At 37.8% G+C, this 19,843-nt stretch overlaps 1 protein-coding gene across 1 annotated transcript in view; it reads right to left on the reverse strand.

Annotated features, from left to right (window-relative positions):
* UBA2 (ubiquitin like modifier activating enzyme 2) overlaps positions 1 to 19,843 on the reverse strand; it is a 41,608-nt gene that overhangs the window by 15,019 nt on the left and 6,746 nt on the right. The window contains exons 5-12 of the mRNA XM_021701020.1: positions 19,634 to 19,734; positions 17,851 to 17,972; positions 12,405 to 12,472; positions 11,817 to 11,938; positions 5,122 to 5,221; positions 2,522 to 2,688; positions 608 to 701; positions 410 to 522 (exon numbers count right to left, since the gene is read on the reverse strand). Coding sequence (XP_021556695.1) covers positions 410 to 522; positions 608 to 701; positions 2,522 to 2,688; positions 5,122 to 5,221; positions 11,817 to 11,938; positions 12,405 to 12,472; positions 17,851 to 17,972; positions 19,634 to 19,734 — 887 coding nt within the window. The remainder of the gene's footprint in view (positions 1 to 409; positions 523 to 607; positions 702 to 2,521; positions 2,689 to 5,121; positions 5,222 to 11,816; positions 11,939 to 12,404; positions 12,473 to 17,850; positions 17,973 to 19,633; positions 19,735 to 19,843) is intronic.

Here is a 19,843-nt window from a genome sequence, read left to right on the forward strand (position 1 = left end):
TAAGAATTCAGTAAAACTGCAACTATTAGAAGCAAACTAGCTTCTGCTTCCATTTCAGACAGAAATAACAGAAGGAAGTGTTTTCCTTTTTGCTATAACTTCCAGGAAGCTTACTTACACATAAACTCACAAGGTAAGTGGAACATGGTTTTTCCACTGCTTTAATCAATTTTATTGTTTTAATTTTTTAAATGATCTGTTTAATGTGCTTTTTATAAGTTACTTTTTTCCCCCTAAAGTACAGACTACACTATTAAAGAGATTGGACGGGGGCGCTTAGCTGGCTCAGCTGGCAGAGCATGTGACTCTTGACCTCAGGGTTGAGAGTTCAAGCCCCACATTGAGCACAGAGCTTACTTAAAAAAAAAGAGAGAGAGGTTACATAAAGAATGCAAATAGAAATACTCACTGTTCTACACTGGTCTATTTTTCCTGATAAAATCTTCAATCCTTCCAATACTATTAACCCAGCAATCACTGCATTAGTAGTAGCGATAGCAGGAATAATGTTCCCTGCCATTGCTGAAAAACAAAGATGAATATGGTTAACTGTGAAAAAAGAGTAACAGAATTTTAGGTAATACAACTAAAGTATAACATAACTTACATTTTATATCAAATCTGCTCTTCATATTCATACTGAAAATATGCATCCTGAGGTTCGCAGCAGAGGTGACAAAATCCATTGCAGATGGGTCATCCTGCCAATATTTTAAACAATTTATTAAGTCTTCCCACAAACTTACTAATTTGGTTGGTATCACCTTCAAAACAGTACTTTCACACGTCTTGTAACACTGTAGACAGTCAACTAGAACAAGAGATGGCCTTGAGGAAGAAGCTAGGGTCTCATTATCAGATTCTTGGATCCAGGAATGTAGCCTGACAAGAATGCTAAGACCCACCAGGCTTCTAGGACCTCAATCCTGCTTACAGAAATACAGCAGACACTAAGTGTATAGACCACAACACCAATTCCATTCACATTCAATTCCAACCAAATACTGTGAAATCTAGCAGAAATGATAGTAGACTCACTATCCCTCTCCTAGCCTGATGGCAGTCTGTAATGAAAGGCTGTTTGGTAACAGCAAAGAGATAATAAGGGCTTTTTAGAGAAAAGGGCTTCATTAAAGACTCAAACATCTGGACTACACCTTTTGGTTTTCCTTCTCCAAATTCCCTTCATATACACCAGTCTCCTGCATTTGCGGTTTCTTTTCACATATGGCAACACAACAAAAGTTTTCCCTTGACAATTTATATTCTTCCTGAGATTGTATCTTGGTCACTTTAGATTTCAGCAAGATTTTCTGCTTCACTGAGAACATACTATCCCAGCCTATAATTCAGAAGCACCAAAGTACAGAAGAGAAAGCACTGACAGGATGTGCGTTCTCTATTTATTGGCTGGCTGGTTAACCTCAGGCAAATGAAATTCCTTAAATCTGTAATTCCTTAAGTAGGGAAAATTATATAAATATTTTATGAGGTTGTGATGAGGATCAAGTATGAATATTTAATAGTACCCAACAGTGTACATTAGGTACTTCCCTAGACAACTGGTTCACCATATCCATTAGGTGTAGATTTTAATCAGAGGGTAACAACTCCCAGTTTCAGTTTCATTATCTAGCCCCTGTGTATGGATGAAAACGTCCCAAATCACTATTAGAACACCAACAATGAAAATATGTATTTATTAAATAGGTTAATCTTTATACATAAACCCAAAAGAATAAGGTTTACAAGAATCCCCAAAATATGAACTTACTAACTCCATTTTGGATGTCTAATTCAATCACAGTTTCAAAATCTGCACAAAATTATCATCTCAGCTTAGTAAAACTGACCAAACCTTTCCCCTTACAACTCACGGCAAATCTCTACCATCACTGAAACATATAAACTTTAACACAGCTAATAAATCACTTGTAGATGTAGAGAACACTGATTACAATTAAAAATCAGATTAACTCATTAAATTTCAAAATATGACATCTAACCACAAAATACTATTAAATATTATTTTAACTTGGTAAGAATAATTACATTTAATTTTTGTATTTAGAGGTCTCAGACCTTTCACTATCTATTTCAATAGAAAGGCAATTTTATTACTTTCAAGGTTATTTAGGCTCATGAGCTGCTGTCTCCAAAAGGATTTTATGACTTCTATTAACAAATCTGTATTACACAAGAAAGTTTTTAAGTCAGTGAAACATTTTACTTCAATAAATTCACATTATTTCTCCAGTCCAATTATGTTCTCAAAACATAATTATAAACCACAAATCCATAACCAGAATCTGAAATCAAGTTCTGTATTACTTGAATTCACGTAGAGAAAATTCATAGTTCAATGTAGTAATTAGAAATGAAAACATCCAAGCAAACTCAACATTATGTCCTCAAATTCTGGTAGAATAAATGATATCCAAAAAATTACTAGTTTCTGGTTACAGTTCAAGAACAAAAATATGCATGTGATATAGAATTGCCACATATTTTCAAAACGAACCTTGTCCCATATGAGCTCAGCTCCATCCCCTTTTTCTGCTAAATGAACTCTCAAAGTCTCAATGCTCTTTGAAAAAAGACATGCATAGCTCTTTACATCTAGAACTTGCTGGTCTTTCAGACCTAACTGCGGTTCATTTTGTTGATCTGATGCATTAGTTTCTTCTCCTAAGGGAAAAAATATTAGAAATTTCACTATTAAACATCATCCCTCTATTTTATTTAAAAATTCAATGCTTGACCAATAAGAAAATCAAAATGAAACAAATTCCATTAAGATAATTATTAGGATACTACAAATATTTGTGCAAGAAAATGGCTAATAGGAACCTCATAAAATCACTAGAGAATTCAAAGATACAATGTCGATAAGATAAACATTATGCCCAGCACACAGTTAGCACTCAGTAAGTGGAAGATATCAGAAGCATATTTTTTTTTTTTTGAAGATTTTATTTATTTGACAGAGAGAGACACAGCGAGAGAGGGAACACAAGCAGGGGGGAGTGGGAGAGGGAGAAGCAGGCTCCCCACTGAGCAGGGAGCCCAACGCGGGGCTTGATACCAGGACCCTAGGATCACGACCTGAGCTGAAGGCAGACGCTTAATGACTGAGCCACCCAGGCGCCCTATCAGAAGCATACTTAAATTTAGTCTGTAAAACCCAGCAATTGCACTACTGGTTGTTTACCCCAAAGATACAAATGTAGTGATCCGAAGGGGTACGTGCACCCCAATGTTTATAGCAGCAATGTCCACAATAGCCAAACTATGGAAAGAGCCAAGATGTCCATCAACAGATGAATGGATAAAGAAAATATATATATATATATACATACACACACACAATGGAATATTATGCAGCCAGCAACAACAACAACAAAAAACCAAAATCTTTTAACGACGTGGATGGAACTAGAGGGTATTATGCTAAGCAAAATAAGTTAATCAAAGAAAGACATGTATCATATGATCTTACTGATATGAGGAATTCTTAATCTCAGGAAACAAACTGAGGGTTGCTGGAGTGGTGGGGGGTGGGAGGGATGGGGTGGCTAGGTGATAAACACTGGGGAGGGTATATGCTATGGGGAGCGCTGTGAATTGTGTAAGACTAATGAATCACAGACCTGTACCTCTGAAACAAATAATATACGTTAAAAAAAAGAGAGAGAGGGCGCCTGGGTGGCTCAGTCGTTGAGCGTCTGCCTTCGGCTCAGGTCATGATCCCAGGTCCTGGGATCGAGTCCCACATCGGGCTCCCTGCTTCTCCCTCTCCCATTCCCCCCAGCTTGTGTTCCTGCTCTCACTATCTCTGTCTCTGTCAAATAAATAAATAAAATCTTAAAAAAAAAAAAAAAAAAAAAAAGAGAGAGAGAATATAGTAGGAAGGGAAAAATGAAGGGGGGGAAGTCAGAGAGGGAGACAAACCATGAGAGACTATGGACTCTGAGAAACAAACTGAGGGTTCTAGACGGGAGGGGGTGGGGGAATGGGTTAGCCTGGTGATGGGTATTAAAGAAGGCACGTACTGAATGGAGCACTGGGTGTTATATGCAAACAATGAATCATGGAACACTATAGCAAAAACGAATGATGTAATGTATGGTGATTAACATAATAAAATAAAATTTTTAAAAAAATTTAGTCCAGGGGCGCCTGGGTGGCTCAGTCGTTAAGCGTCTGCCTTCGGCTCAGGTCATGATACCAGGGTCCTGGTATCAAGCCCCGCATTGGGCTCCCTGCTCCGCGGGAAGCCTGCTTCTCCCTCTCCCACTCCCCCTGCTTGTGTTCCCTCTCTCGCTGTGTCTCTGTCAAATAAATAAATAAAATCTTAAAAAAAAAAAATTTAGTCCGTAAAGACAAATATTCATTACTGTAGAGAACTGCTCCCAACTGACACCCAAATCTCCTGGGACCCTTTAAGTTTCAATGTGCTAATCACTGCAGTGCATACATTAATCGTAATGTAACTTATTTAAGGCATAGACATAATGTGTGGAAGGGGCGGTAGGATAAGGAAGAAGTCACTACAATAGTTTTTCTCACATTTAAAATTATAAGTATGTCCCTAAATTAAATCCTAAAGAGATAATCACACAAAGGTACAAAGATGTGCATGTATTCTTATCACAACACTATTTGAGGGAAAATATGAAACAAAGGTTAACCAATAAGGGACTAGTTAAATAATACTGACTGGAAAAAGCAAGTAACAATATATAAATGTGTATGATTCCATTTATGTAAAGCACATAAACAACTGCCCTTTATTTCTGTGCACAGATAGAGTTGACTACCAAGACATTCATTCCCTAAATGTTAATAGTGGCTATTTCTCTAGGTGACAAGATTTCCAGCCATCTTCCTTCTTCATATGTTTCTAAACTGAATTTCTTACCATGAAATTCAGGGTTATTTAAAGATTTTAAGTGAGAGAATTTCCAATTTAGGTATCCCAAAGACTAAAATGTACTTAAGTTTATTTATTTAAGTAATACCTACACCTAATGTTGGGCTTGAACTCACGACCCTGAGGGTCAAGAACCACATGCTCTTCCAACAAAGCCACCCAGGCACCCCATAAAATGTATTCTTTACCTTGACTTTGTACTTCAGCCCAGTCCAATGGAACCGGAGGTTTCCTTTTCCGCCACAGTTTGTCCATTGTCAACAGATACCGGATATCATCTTTAAAAAGCTTAAAAAAAAATTAAAAAACAAAGATAAAATCCCACAAATCCTATAGTCCCTATGCTGATAAAATATAACAAAATTTCATTGATTTACTATAAATATTACACCATAAAATCTTCTGATTTAAAGATCTGTCCTATACCAGCAGATGCACAATTTCCAAAAGAAAAACCCACAAAACGTAAACCTTTTATAAAAATATTTATACAGAGGGGCGCCTGGGTGGCTCAGTTGGTTAAGCAGCTGCCTTCGGCTCAGGTCATGATCCTGGAGTCCCTGGATCGAGTCCCGCATCGGGCTCCCTGCTCAGCGGGGAGTCTGCTTCTCCCTCTGGCCCTCCCCCCTCTCATGTACTCTTTCTCTCTCTCATTCTCGCTCCCTCAAATAAATAAATAAATCTTTAAAAAAAAAAAAATATTTATACAGAACGTCTGCATTTGAAACAGTGAAAGCAGAAATGCTGAGAAAAAGAGTAAAGGAACTGTGAATAGTGCTCACGGCCCCTGCCCCGCTAAGTCACCTCCCCCAAGCATACCTAAAGTTCCAAAGATCGATCTGAAGCAAAATCATGCCAATCAAGAAGTTAAATAAACATACACCAGTTCCGTAAGAATTGAATTAAATCACTGAGCCTAGAGATACCAGTTAGCAATATCTCCAAGTTCATGGGTATAATAGCAATAAAGCAGAAACATTTTATTTTTTAAAGATTTTATTTATTTATCTGAGACACAGAGAAGATGAGAGAGAGAGCATGAGCAGGGAGGAGGGGCAGAGGGAGAAGCAGACTCCCCAGAGCAGGGAGCCTGACACAGGGCTCGGATTCTAGGACTCTGGGATCATGACCTGAGCTGAAGGCAGATTTTTTTTTTTTTAATATTTTATTTATTTATTCATGAGAGAGAGAGAGAGAGAGGCAGAGGCAGAAGCAGGCTCCCCAAGGAGCAGGGAGCCCGATGCGGGACTTGATCCCAGGATCCTGGGATCATGACCTGAGCCGAAAGCAGATGTTTAACTGACTGAGCCACCCAGGCACCCCAAGCATACATTTTAAAAGTACAGTGCTCAAAACCAGAATTTAATCACCTGTAACATCTTTGAAATGTGGTCTGGCCCCCCAAAAGCCCAAAACCCAAACAATTTCTTTTTCAAAAATGTTATGGGGTGCCCATGTGGCTCAGTCATGTCCAACTCGTGATTCTGGCTCAGGTCATGATCTCAGGGTCATGAGATCGAGCCCCAAGTCAAGCTCTGTGCTGGACATGGAGCCTGCTTAAGATTCTCTCTCTCGGGCGCCTGGGTGGCTCAGTTGGTTAAGCGACTGCTTTCGGCTCAGGTCATGATCCTGGAGTCCCTGGATCGAGTCCCGCATCGGGCTCCCTGCTCGGCGGGGAGCCTGCTTCTCCCTCTGACCGTCCCCCCTCTCATGTGCTCTCTCTCTCTCATTCTCTCTGTCTCAAATAAATAAATAAAATCTTAAAAAAAAAAAGATTCTCTCTCTCCTTCTCCTCCCACTCACATACACTCTTTTCTCTCAAAAACAAAACAAAATAAAATCATGTTGTAAGCAGTATTATACATAGCCTGAGAGACTATCACATGAATGGCACCATCCTGTGGTAGAATTTCAGATGATTTTATTATATTTACTTTTTCCTCAGCTGTATTTTCTACTGTCAGTTGATTTAGTCAATACATTTATGTATCAGCTATGAACTTAAAATTGGCTTAATAAAAAAATTCAGAACCATTTCTTTTTAAAAAAGATTTTATTTATTTAATTAAAAAAAATTTTTTTTTTTAAGATTTTATTTATTTACTTGACAGATAGAGACACAGCTAGAGAGAACACAAGCAGGGGGAATGGAAGAGGGAGAAGCAGGCTCCCCGCCGAGCAGGGAGCCCGATGCGGGGCCCGATCCCAGGACCCCGGGACCATGACCTGAGCCGAAGGCAGATGCTTTAATGACTGAGCCACCCAGGCCCCCCTATTTATTTTAGAGAGAAAGAGAGTGAGAGTGAGCATGGGGGAAGAGGGCAGAGGGAGAGAGAGAATCTCAAGCAGATTCACCCATGAGCCCAGTGCCCAACGCAGGGCTCAATCCTGTGACCCCGAGATCATGACTTGAGCCGAAATCAAGAGTTGGCTTCTTAACCAACTGAGCCACCCAGGCACCCCAAAAATTCAGAACTATTTCTATCAAAATATATTCAATCCAATCAGTATTTATGAAGCGTTCTTAAATCTTTGGAAAACCAGCCAAATATACAAACAGTTAGAATACAAATTTAGTGTGAGAATCACACAGCTTTGAGTACTAGCAGGAATTTTGTTCTGAGGAATAAGGAGAGTTCAAGGAGATGGTAACATCTGAAATGGGTGCATAGGCAAGGAAATAAGTTCAGTATGACTTGGGTAACAAAACTGGTTAGACACATTTTATAGAGGACCTTAAGCACTTGGCTGAAAAGCCTCCCAGGCAATGGGGAATTAGCATGGTTTTCCATGCACAAGCTCCACACCCTTTATCCAATTATTAAATACTGGGAATCCCTCAGAGTTCTAAGATGGTACTAAACCATCTTCATGCTCTTTTCTCTTAGGCCTACAAATCCCAGTCTAAACCTCTCTGCTTGCCTTTAGAATTACCTGCCCTTACTCTAATATTCCAGAGGAATCTCAAATTGATTCTATCACCTTATCTCATCCTCTAAGCCCTACACAACACACCTGCTTCCCACCTTACCTACCTCAGAGAATGGCACCTTGTTCATTCTGCTGCCCAGCAGGAAACCAGGTATCATTCCTGATTCTTCACTGTTCCTCACTTTGAACAACCTAGTCTTTTATTTTTTTACAAAAAGATTTTATTTACTTATTTCAGAGAGAGATAGCATGAGCAGGGGTGGGGGAGTGGGGATCGGATCTTAAGCAGACTCCCCGCTGAGCATGGAGCCCAACGTGGGGCTCAATCTTACAACCCTGAGATCATGACCTGAGCCAAAATCAAGGGTTGGACACTTGAGGTGCCTGGGTGGCTCAGTTGGTTAAGAAGCTGCCTTCGGCCCAGGTCGTGATCCCAGGATCCTGGCATCGAGCCCTGCGTTGGGCTCCTTGCTCAGCAGGAGCCTGCTTCTCCCTCTCCCTCAGCCTGCAGCTACCCCTGCTTATTCTGTCAAATAAATAAAATCTTAAAAAAAAAAAAAAAAAAAAAAGCTGGACACTTAATCAACTGAGCTACCCAGGTGCCCTAAACATCCTAAGTCTTGTTAAATCTACTTTTTCTCCACCCTCCACTGGGAATGCAGATAGGTTGTACTTCAGATTATTCTAGCACTGTACAACTTCAAAAGGTACTGTCCCATATTGATTACAATAGGAATATCAGGTCCTAGAATGGTGCACAGCATACCCTCTATATCTGATCCTATAGACCACCTTTTAATGGATTCCCATTGCCTTGGTATAGCATCCTTGTCATGATCTAGGAAGTCTTGCCTGATGTAGCCTCAGCTTATGTTTCGATTCCTCTTCCCAGTCTCCCCTTTAATGAGAATTATTTCAGTTTTCCGACCTGAGACCTTCTGTGTACATGTAGCATTCATATCCCCAGCCCAATTCTTTAAAGTCTTGGGTTGAAATGTCACTTCCTCTGGAAAGCCTCTTTTGAAACCTCATACTGGGTCTAATAACACTGTCTAATAACAATATTAAGTCAACTTAGTCTTAAAGGGTTCTAATGCATCTGATCTTAATGTCCTAACACTCTGATTTTGATATTACTTGTTCAATGTCTGACTTTCCCTCTCAACTATGAGTTACCTACAAAGAGCTGGGACCCTATTTTCCATCTTATTCACTGCTGTATCTCCTATCAGAGTGGTGACCAGCACACAGCAGATGCTTAGTTACTACTGAACAGACTGGAGATGTACTTGAGATTATGTTGGCATTCAACACTGCTCAAACTGGAATGGGAATAGGTATACGGACACAAGTCTGGAAAATACTGTCACTATCCATAACGGAATTAAGTACATTTTAAGCATAACCAAAATTGATTTTCTAAAGAAAAGGCTATAACAAGGAAATAAATGCAACAGGTTTAAGAATCAACCTATGATATCTCTTGCACTGAGGAAAAAGAGAGGAAACAAACTGGAGGGAGTAGTAGGCCATTTGCGTAGGACCTATGCATGTTGGAAAGCAGACAGAAGCCAGGAAAGATCAAGATGCGGGGCAGAGAAAAAAACACTGTTTGAAAACTAAGGTATAAAATTAAATTGGCAAAATACGGTGATAAAGAAAAAAATTTAAAAGCAACAAGACAAAAGAAGACAGTAACTTACAAGGGAAACAAACCCCTTATGGCTAGCAGATTTTTCAGCAGAAACTTTTCAAGCCAGAAGGAAGTGACATGATATATTCAAAGTGCTGAATGGGAAAAACCTGTGGCCAAGAATACTTTATCCAGCAAAGCTATTATTCGGAATAGGAGATAAAGACTTTCCCAAACAAAAAAAAAAGTTCATGACCATTAAACCAGCCCTGCAAGAAATATCAAAGGGGACTCCTTGAGTGGAAAGGAGACCAGAAGTGGCAGTATGAAAGGAAACACAAAAGCAGTAAGAATGAATATTTCTGTAAAAAGTCAGCCAAGGAACTCACAAAATAAAAGGATATAAAGTATAACAACATATATCTAAAAGGTGTGGAGAAAAGGCATAAAGAATGGGTTCAGGGGCGCCTGGGTAGCTCAGTTGGTTAAGCGACTGCCTTCATCTCAGGTCATGATCCCAGGGTCCTGGGATCGAGCACCGCATGGGGCTCCCTGCTCGGCCGGAAGCCTGCTTCTCCCTCTCCCACTCCCCCTGCTTGTGTTCCCTCTCACACTGTATCTCTGTCAATTAAATAATTAAAAAAAAAAAAAATGGGTTCAAACTTAAAACCACCATCAACTTAACAGAGACTGCTATATGCAGAAGAGATTATATACAAATCTAATGGCAAAACCACTAATAAATATGCAAAGAATAATGAGAAAGAAATCCAAATGTGTTACTAAAGAAAATCAGCAAGCCATTAAAGAGAGAAAGACAAAAAAGGATCAGAGAAAATCTTCAGGAACAACCACAAAAAAATGAAAACACTTGATGGAATGAACAGCAGGATGGAAGAAGCAAAGGAATGAATTAGTGACCTAGAAGAGAGTAATGGAAAGTAATCAAGCTGAACAAGAGAAAAAAGGCATTATGCAAAATGAGGATAGACTTAGGAAACTCAGTGACTCCACCAGACATAACTAACATTCCCTATTATAGGAGTCCCAGAAGAAGGAGAGAAAGGGGGGCAAAAAATTTATTTAAAGTAATAGTTGAAAACTTCCCTTATCTGGGGAAGGAAACAGATATTCAGAGATCCAGGGGACACAGAGAACTCCCATCAAAATCAACAAAAGCAGACCCACACCAAAACATACTGTAATTAAATTAGCAAAATACAGTGATAAAGAAAAAATCTTAAAAGGTACAGGGGGCACCTGGCTGGTTCAGTCAGTAGAGCATGTGACTCTCAGTCTCAGTTTTGAGTTCAAGCCCCCATTCAGCATGGAGCTTACTTAAAAAAAAAAAAAAAAAAAAAAAAGACAACGGTACAAGGGGAAAGGAAAAGTAGAAGAATTAACCTTTACTTAGAGATTTCTCTCAAATAGCAGGGGGGAAAAAGCACGCACAAAGTGCGACCTTCTCTTGACATCTGTCCAATGGCTTCAAACCTGTTAATAAATCCTTAAGGTCATCTGCTCATCTGGTAGGAGTGTATTAGGCAGTTCAAGAAAAGCTGAGAAATCTTCAAGTATCTATTATGATAAACCTGCTAGGGAGTGAAGGCAAAAGAAGTAAAAAGACTTTTAAACATAGACATGAATACCTAGCTGGCCTATAAATTAGATAGAGCCAATTAAACAATCTTGTGGATTTCTCTAGAAATATTCAGCAGGCAAATAATATATACTAATGAAGAGGGATCTGACCAAGAACGAGAGGATTAGGGATTCAAGAGTAATTAAGTACATGTCAGATTCCCAAGAGATTTGAGCAGGAAAGGGATATAAGAGAAGATGAAAAACAGCAGGAACCAAAGATCAGTTAAAAGGAAAATCAAGAAGTTCAGGGTAAGTGAGGGAAGGAAAGCCAACCAAGAGTGTATAGGTGAGCCTCTCTATTTTAATTTCTATGAAGATGCTATACTGATTTATCATTAGTGCTAAAATTACAAAACCTAGGGGTGCCTGCACGGCTGTTGGTTAAGCGACTGCCTTCAGTTGAGGTGATGATCCCAGAGTCCTAGGATCGAGCCCCACCCACATCAGGCTCCCCTATTCAGCAGGGGAGTCTGCTTCTCCCCCTCCCCCTGCTCATGCTCGCTCTCTCACTCTCTTTCAAATAAATAATCTTTAAAATTCCAAAACCTGCTTATCCTGATATATCCATCAACTTATTAAGACAACATTAAGCATAAAAAGCATATATTTCATGTACTATTTTAAAACAAACAGAATAATAAATCTATCCATAATTATGAAGGAAGTAAATCTAACCTTGGTAAAAAGTTTAACCGGATCATATCCAGTTGATTTAGCCCATTCCTTAGTGGAAATACGTTTAATGTCACCATCTTCGTTAGATGCTCTGGCTCTGGCTTCAGCTTCCATTGGTTCCCCTATAAAATGAACACCATTTTATTCTCAGCTATAATAAATGTAGAACTAAGCTCTCATCTACCTTTGGGGGAAAAAAAGAGTCATTTGTGGAAGTCATCTGCACATGACACATTCGGGCCTCAAAGAGAAAGAAAAATAATATGCTCATTAGCATCTTTTCCTACCTCAGTTTCTTAAGGCCACATGTAGAACAGTTCAAAATATGGACCTGTAATCAGATCTGGAAACAACTCTCTGCTCTATTTACTACATTTGTGACATTTCTGCATCTTGTCTTCACCAGTAAATGGGACTACTCTTTTTTTAAAACATTGTTTTAAAGATGAAATAATCCATCTTAAACACATAATATACTGTCTAACACAAAACAGCAATTATTTTTTTCTCCTCTTATGCTATCAATATTAAGACAGCAAAATAAAGGCAGTCCTCATTATATAAGAGAACATATCCCAATCTACTCACAGGAAGCTTCAGGGTCAGCTCTGTCAGGGGATACTTCTTGATCAGCATCTTCTTCCCCAAACAACTGGCTATAATAAGAGTAATAAATATTTATGTTCAACAAAATATTGTGAACAAATATTTACTTTTCCTACTTCCCCTCAAAACAACTAACTTAGAATATTCCAAATCTATAGGAGGAATGAGGAATAAACAATTGGCAGGCTAAATTTTAGTAAACCTATATTCATTCCTATCATCTAGGTTCTGCAAATTCCTATGTTAAAATCTTTGATCAAGACACAGGTGAGCAGCTTTTACATTTTACTTGGATACCATTCTAATGCCAGAATGATACTTGTGAAATACACCTGCAGCTAGCTACTAGAAAAACATTATTACACATCTGCTACATGCTGGGCACTGATCTAGGTGTAAGAATAAGCAGTGAGTAAGATGTTTTTTTCATGGTACTGTATCTCTTTACTACTAAAAGGCCTTCAGAAATAATATATTAAGCAGGAATTCTCCTCTGTTAATCCAGTTATCCTAAAAACTATTTAATAACACTTACAGGAACATAATGTTCCACCTTTCCTCAAGTACTTGACTTACAAGAAAGCTATCTTTTCAAAGGAATCCTTTGCAGTTAAAAAAAAAAAAAGGAAAAGGTATCATCTCAAAGTTTCTCAAAACTCCTGATATACTCTACAAGAAAATGTCCACTTGTTTCCCAAAGTCACTGTATCAATTTTCACCCCAATGGCATGTAAGAGTTCCTATCAATTCACTTCCTCTCCAGACTTAACACTTTACCAAACTACTGAGTATAAAATAGTATCTTGTGATTTTATTAATTTTCCATGTTAGTCATGAAGTTAAACATATCTTCATTTGCTTACTGCCTATGTGGGTTTCTCTCTAAGTGAAAAAATGCCTGTTCATATTATTTTGTCAGGTTGCCTATTTCTCGATTACAGGAATATATTCTAAGATCATAATTTTTAGTTGACTTTTAGTTGCAAATATTTTCTCATGTCTTTTGACAAGAGATATTTAATTAATTTCAATGAATCAATCCTTTCCTTTACAGTTAGCACTTTGTGTCTTGAGACATTGTTCCCTAAAGATTTTCCCCTATATTAGAAAGATTTTTTTTTTTATTATTTATTTGACAGAGAGAGAGACAGCGGGAGAGGGAACACAAGCAGGGGGAGTGGGAGAGGGAGAAGCAGGCTTCCCACCCGAGCAGAGAGCCTGACGCAGGACTCGATCCCAGGAACCTGGGATCATGACCTGAGCTGAAGGCAGGCGCCTAACCAACTGAGCCACCTAGGCGCCCCTGGAAAGTTTTTTTCTGTTAACATCTAAATACTTAATCCATCTGGACTTAATTTTTATATATTCTTTAAAGTAGAGAACGTAAGTTTTTTCCACATTGATAATGAATTGTCCTACCTTTTATTTAATCCCTTCTTTCATCTGGGATCTCGTATGCAACCTTGGTCATGAGCTCTGCATTGTCCCAATGGTCTGTGTTTCTATCTCTGTACCAGCAACACACTGTAAGTTACTTTTAGCTTATATTAAACCTTGACATCTATTAGAACAAGTCACCTCAACCTACTCCTTTCCAGGAATGTTTAAGCCTTGTTCTATAAATTTTATAATAGCTGAACGAGTTCCAGTACAAACCCTGATGAGATTTTGATTGGAACTGCATTTGAATCTATAGATCAACTTGAAGACAAATGACACACACACAATATTGACTTCCAATCCACAAATACATTCTTTCCTCTTATTTTATCCTTCTTTTTATGTTCCAATGGTTACTATAATTTTCCATATTGGGTCTTATAAATCAAGATTTATAAGTACCTGAGAGGACTTCATGCTTTTAGATGCTTTATTTTTAGGTATCTTTAATATTTAATTATACAATTTTATAGTGAGTTATCCATTTTTATATTTTTTAACTGCGTGATACTGCATATAGAAATGTAATCTTTTAGTTGGCCATGCTGCTAAACTGTCATTATTTCTAATAATTTGTCTATAGATTTTTGGAGTTTTTTATGCAGGTAACTATATTGTATACAAACAACAGTTTTGTTTCTTTTTTACTCAACTCTTCTCCTGTATTTCCTTTTTGTCTTATTGTATGGGCTACGAACTTCATTACAACACCAAGTAGAAGCAACAATAATGGGCATCCTCATGTCAACTCTGATTTCAAAGGGGATGATTTGTAACTTTTATCATTAAAAATAATGCTTGTATTGGTGCGCCTGGGTGGCTCAGTTGGTTGGGTGTCTGCCTTCAGCTCAGGTCATGATCCCGGGGTACTGGGATCGAGCCCTGTGTCAGGCTCAGCAGAGGTCTGCTTCTCCCTCTGACCCTCACCCCCACTTGTGTGCACACTCTCTCTCAAATAAATAAAACTTTTTAAAAAATTTTAAAAATAATGCTTGTATTAAGTATATGGTTGGCAAATAGTGGAAATTTCTGACTGCTGGAGTGAGACTGTACAGATAATCAAGGGGAGGAAGCTAGAATGATCCCTGTAGTAATGGATTAGAGCTGGAGACACCAGTATGAATTCATATTTACCTTAATATACAGAAATGTTTATAAATTTGTGTATATATACAGATTAGCATAGATATATATTTGCTCCATTGGCTAAAAGGGCCTAAAAGATACAACAACTAATAGCATGCCAAGCATTCAGATCTTGGTTTCTAATGCCATTCTTCAAAAAAAGGAACCAGGGCGACTTGGAGAAAGGTCTGATTCTACGGCAGGAAATAACATAATGAGCCTGGAACATCTAGTACCAGAAAGCAAGGAACTGCTCCCCAAACACCCCCACTCACATTGATGGCAGTATGTCTAAGAGCACAGAGCTAACAGAAAGAGCTCCCAGTGGCCAAAGCTAGAACAATCTGAGCAACAAAATATACTACTGGACTTAACCCGAAGTATAAAATATATTCAATATGAATGCAGACTGATATAAATGATGAATAAATCAATAGATGGGTGAGAAAAGACAAACCTTCTAGGCAGAACTCTAATTTATGTAGATACCTCTGCCCTCAAGGAAACAGAACACAGCTCCCATTCCTTAGGTGTGGGCTGCACACAGTGACTTCCCTCCAAAGTGTACGGTACAATAGAGAAGGGGGGATGGGGAGAGTAACTTTACAATGGAGAAACCTGACAAACACTACCTTAGTTAAGTGATCAAGGCCAACATTAACAGTTATAAATCATGTCAGTAACATATTTACTCTTCATACGATGTGATGAAAATGGCAATTTATCTACCTCTGTGATTTCCCTCCCAATAGCTCATAATAACGGTGTTAACATCAAAAAAAATTTCCCATAGTGGGCCATCCTACCTGACCAGCACTCTCAAAATTATCAGGTCATCAAAAAGGAGTAAAGTCTGAGAAACTATCACAGCCAAAGGAGGCCTAAAGAGACATGACAGACAACTAATGGTAATGTGGTATCATGGAACAGAAAAGGGACACTGGGTAAAAACAAAGGACTTTCTGAATAAACTATGGACTTCAGTTAAATATGGTATCAATAGTGGTTCATTAATCGCTGCATGTATCATACTAACAATGTTAAAAGGGAACTCTGTATTATCTTCTCATTATTTCTGTAAATTTGAAACTGTTCTAACAAGTAAAATCTGTTAAAAAGAAAAAAATGTTTGCCAAATAATGCTTACAAAGTATATTTTTTATGAAATTTCATTGTTATACCATTTATGTGTACTTTTCTGAGTGCATACACATTATACCTTAATCAAAAAATAAAGAAAACCAATGTTTGCTATAAGTTTGTACAAGGTATCTTTTACCAGGTTGATAAAATGTTCTTATTTTATTAAGAATTTTTGGGATGGCTGGGTGGTGTAGTCGGTTAGGCGTCTGCCTTCAGCTTGGGTTGTGATCCCAGGGTCCTGGGATCAAGTCCCACATCTGGCTCCTTGCTCTTCTCCCTCTCCCTGCCACTATCCCTGCTTGTGCTCTCTCTTTCTCCCCCACAAATAAATAAAATATAAAAAAAAAAAGAAGAACAAGAACAAGAATATTTGTCATGAGGGGTGCCTCGGTGGTTCAGTCAGTTAAACGTCCAACTCTTGATTTCGGCTCAGGGTTGTAATCTCAGAGTCATGAGACTGAGCCCGTCCGACTCTGTGCACCATGGGGAATCTGCTTCTCTCCCACTCTCCCTCTGCCCCTCCCCACGCTCTCTCTCAAATAAAAAAAAAAAAAAAAAAAAAAAAAGTCTTGAAATTCTCCTTTTATTCTGTAATGGCCTTAAATGGTTTTGTTATCAAAAACATGATAGCCCCATAATACAAACTGAGAAGTATTCAGGTATTCAAAAACGTCTCTGGGACAATTTACTTAACATTATAACGATATAGTACTTGCAAGTTCAGTGGAAATCACCAGTAAATTCAGATAGGTTTGGTGCATTATTCAGAATTCAAACCACTTATTAAATTCCCCTAAGGTATAGTACTGTTCAGGCTTTCTTCTTTCTTTTTGAGTCTGTTTTTTTTTAAGTTTTTTTTCAAAATGAATTTATCCAGGAGCACCTGAGTGGCACAGTCAGTTAAGGATCCCCCTCGTGGGTTTTGGTTCAGGTTGTGATTTCATGAATCATGAGATCGAGCCCCTTACCTGGGTCCACACTCAGCAGGGAGTCTGCCTGAGATTCTCTCCCCCCCCCCCCCCTGCACTCTCTCTCTAAACTAAAAAAAAAAAAAAAATTTTATCCAGATCATTAAAAATTTCTGTATACAGGCATGGTCTTTTTATTATCATCCTTTTGTTCTTTACTATCATTTAAATCTGTGCTAAGATTACATTCCCCATTTATTTCTCTCTCCTTTTCATGATTTAACTCATGAAGTATTTTTTTCCTCTTACCTCAATTACATCCTTCCCACTAATTTCCTTGGAGTTTATCCTTTTTCTAATTTAAGTTGGGTCCTTAGCTCATTAATGTTCATCTCTCTTCATGTGTGTAAGCCTAGAACTTTTCTTCCAACTGCCACATTCAATGCATCCAAGTTTCACATGCAGTATTTTCATTATCATTAAAAAGTATTTTTAACTTCCATGATTTCTTTTTTAACCAATGAATTACTTCTAAGTATGTTTTTATAATTCCAAATACACAGACTTGTATTCATTTAGTTATATGCCTGTCTCCAATATCAGGCTTCCTAAATAGTCCATGGTATATAACGGACACGCATGCAATATTGGCTGAATTCAGCACAAGAAGTAACAAGAAAGTTAACGGAGCGTCTCTTTGCCATATTTAAAAGAATATTCCTCATAAATACAATCTGAGATATAAAAATAAAAATGACCCCATTTCCCATCGTCAGTACTGAAAATACACCCAGAAATATATATACTCTTACTTGAACAAATACTTTGCCCAAACGATGCAATGAATAGGTTCAGAAGGGGTGTTACGAATTGTACAGCCAGGGAAAGTTCTCTGGGTAGGTTTGGGATGACATTCATAACACTCAGTTACACCCTGCAAAGTCAGAATACGAGAAAAGTATTTATCCCATGATGGTAGTTTCTCAACATCATAAAGTAATCATCATAAATATTCATTCATCTACATTCTAACTGGGTTTTGTACTGTCAAGAAAATTTTAAAATATCAGTGACTCCAAAATCCTTACTTTACAAACAAGGAACTGTAACAAAAGTGAACTGAATCAATCACAGTCACAGCTAAGTCTAAGCCAGGATTCCTCTGACTCTGGCCCAGTAAACAACACTTACAACAAGCCAAAAACAAAATCAAAACCAAAAAGCCACACTGCACCTGAGTATCAAATACAAGAAGTTTATCTTAATCACACTAAACCAAAGAAAAACTACTAGAAAGACGAACAGCTCTCTAACCAATTATCTCTCAAAGGTGTGGACCTCAGTTATTTAAATATTATTCATAGCCTTACCTTATAATCTCCTAAAAATTAAGAAAACTAAAAGTAATTAATAATTTCAAGAGCCACCTAGATACACAGAAAAATCCTAGATATTACCAAACAAAATACTTTTCATTTTGTTGAGCTAGGGTTACATTTTAATTTGCAATGTAAGGAGTCCTTGAGAGAAGTCTATGGCACCTCAGACAATCTTTCAAAACCATCAAATGAACATTCCTCATTTCAGCAATTCTCAACCTCAGTATTAATACATACTAGTACCTTAGGATCAGGTTAACGAACCAAAACCTGCAAATATTGTTTTAATATAAATGACAGCAGATCCAGGATTTTCTCCATAATACCATTTCTGGTGTCCTTTCAATAAACCTTCTTGGGGGCAGCCATATGACAAGCAGCCATCCCTCAAATCACAGTGGATAAGAGAACGACTGCTGTGACCTATAAACAGACCCTGAAGGGCTCCACTGATTTAACTAAATTTAATACACATTGATATTTACAAATCTTTGTAAAAGGATACTAAATATTTAAGCTTCCAAGAGTATTTATCAGCTAAAACAAAAGAAGCAGAGCCACAATTTCCAACATGGGTAAACTGCCAAATAATGGACAAAAGTAGCAAATTTTAAGTGGTAATTCGAATTTTGGTTTCAAAACCTGCAAAATGACTCTTCAAATGTATCTATGTTTAATTTCCTAAAAGAACTAAAGGAAAAAAGATCACAATGCTGGATTTTATAAAACTGGGTTATGAGTCCACAGGTATTTATTTGCTCTATTAATCTCTAGTTTTCTCTAAATGTCTGAAATATTTCACAAATACAACAAATATTTTCAAAGTACTCTTCAGATCTTTGAAGTCCAGACTTCAGATAAAAAGTAACTTTGGAGAAGGCAGTTTTATCATACACCAACTATGGCATCACAGGTAGTTTTATAGCTACAAAGTATTTTAAAAGGCAATGTCATTAAGCTTACCAGTCTAATATATAAGCTACAGAAGCAAAGTAGCACAGAGCTAGAAAAATCTCTGCCTATATTCTTTGTATTACCTTTATAGTATCTAAGTTTTATCAGAGCACAAAAATCCCTACATCTTGGATGGTGACCAGCCCATATCATATAAATCCAAAGTTTACTTCTTCCCTCCTTAAGATCCCAAATAAATATTTGGGAAGTAACCCTCCTTAAGATCCCAAATAAATATTTGGGAAGTAAAAACTTACTTTACCTTTTTGATGGTAGTTACTTGCCCAAGGTAACCAGCAGTTCCACTCTCAATAAGAGGAACATCAGCTGCCAGACACATCCTATTAACATGGTTGCGGGCAGCTGGAAGAAAAATACTAGTTAGCAGGAGTTTATGGGGGGAAAAATTAGTTACTTTAATTAGGATAACATTTACCCAAACTATTTTTTTAATTTGTTATGTAATTTTCTT

This window comes from Neomonachus schauinslandi, chromosome 16, assembly GCF_002201575.2.
Source record: "Neomonachus schauinslandi chromosome 16, ASM220157v2, whole genome shotgun sequence".
Taxonomy (NCBI): domain Eukaryota; kingdom Metazoa; phylum Chordata; class Mammalia; order Carnivora; family Phocidae; genus Neomonachus; species Neomonachus schauinslandi.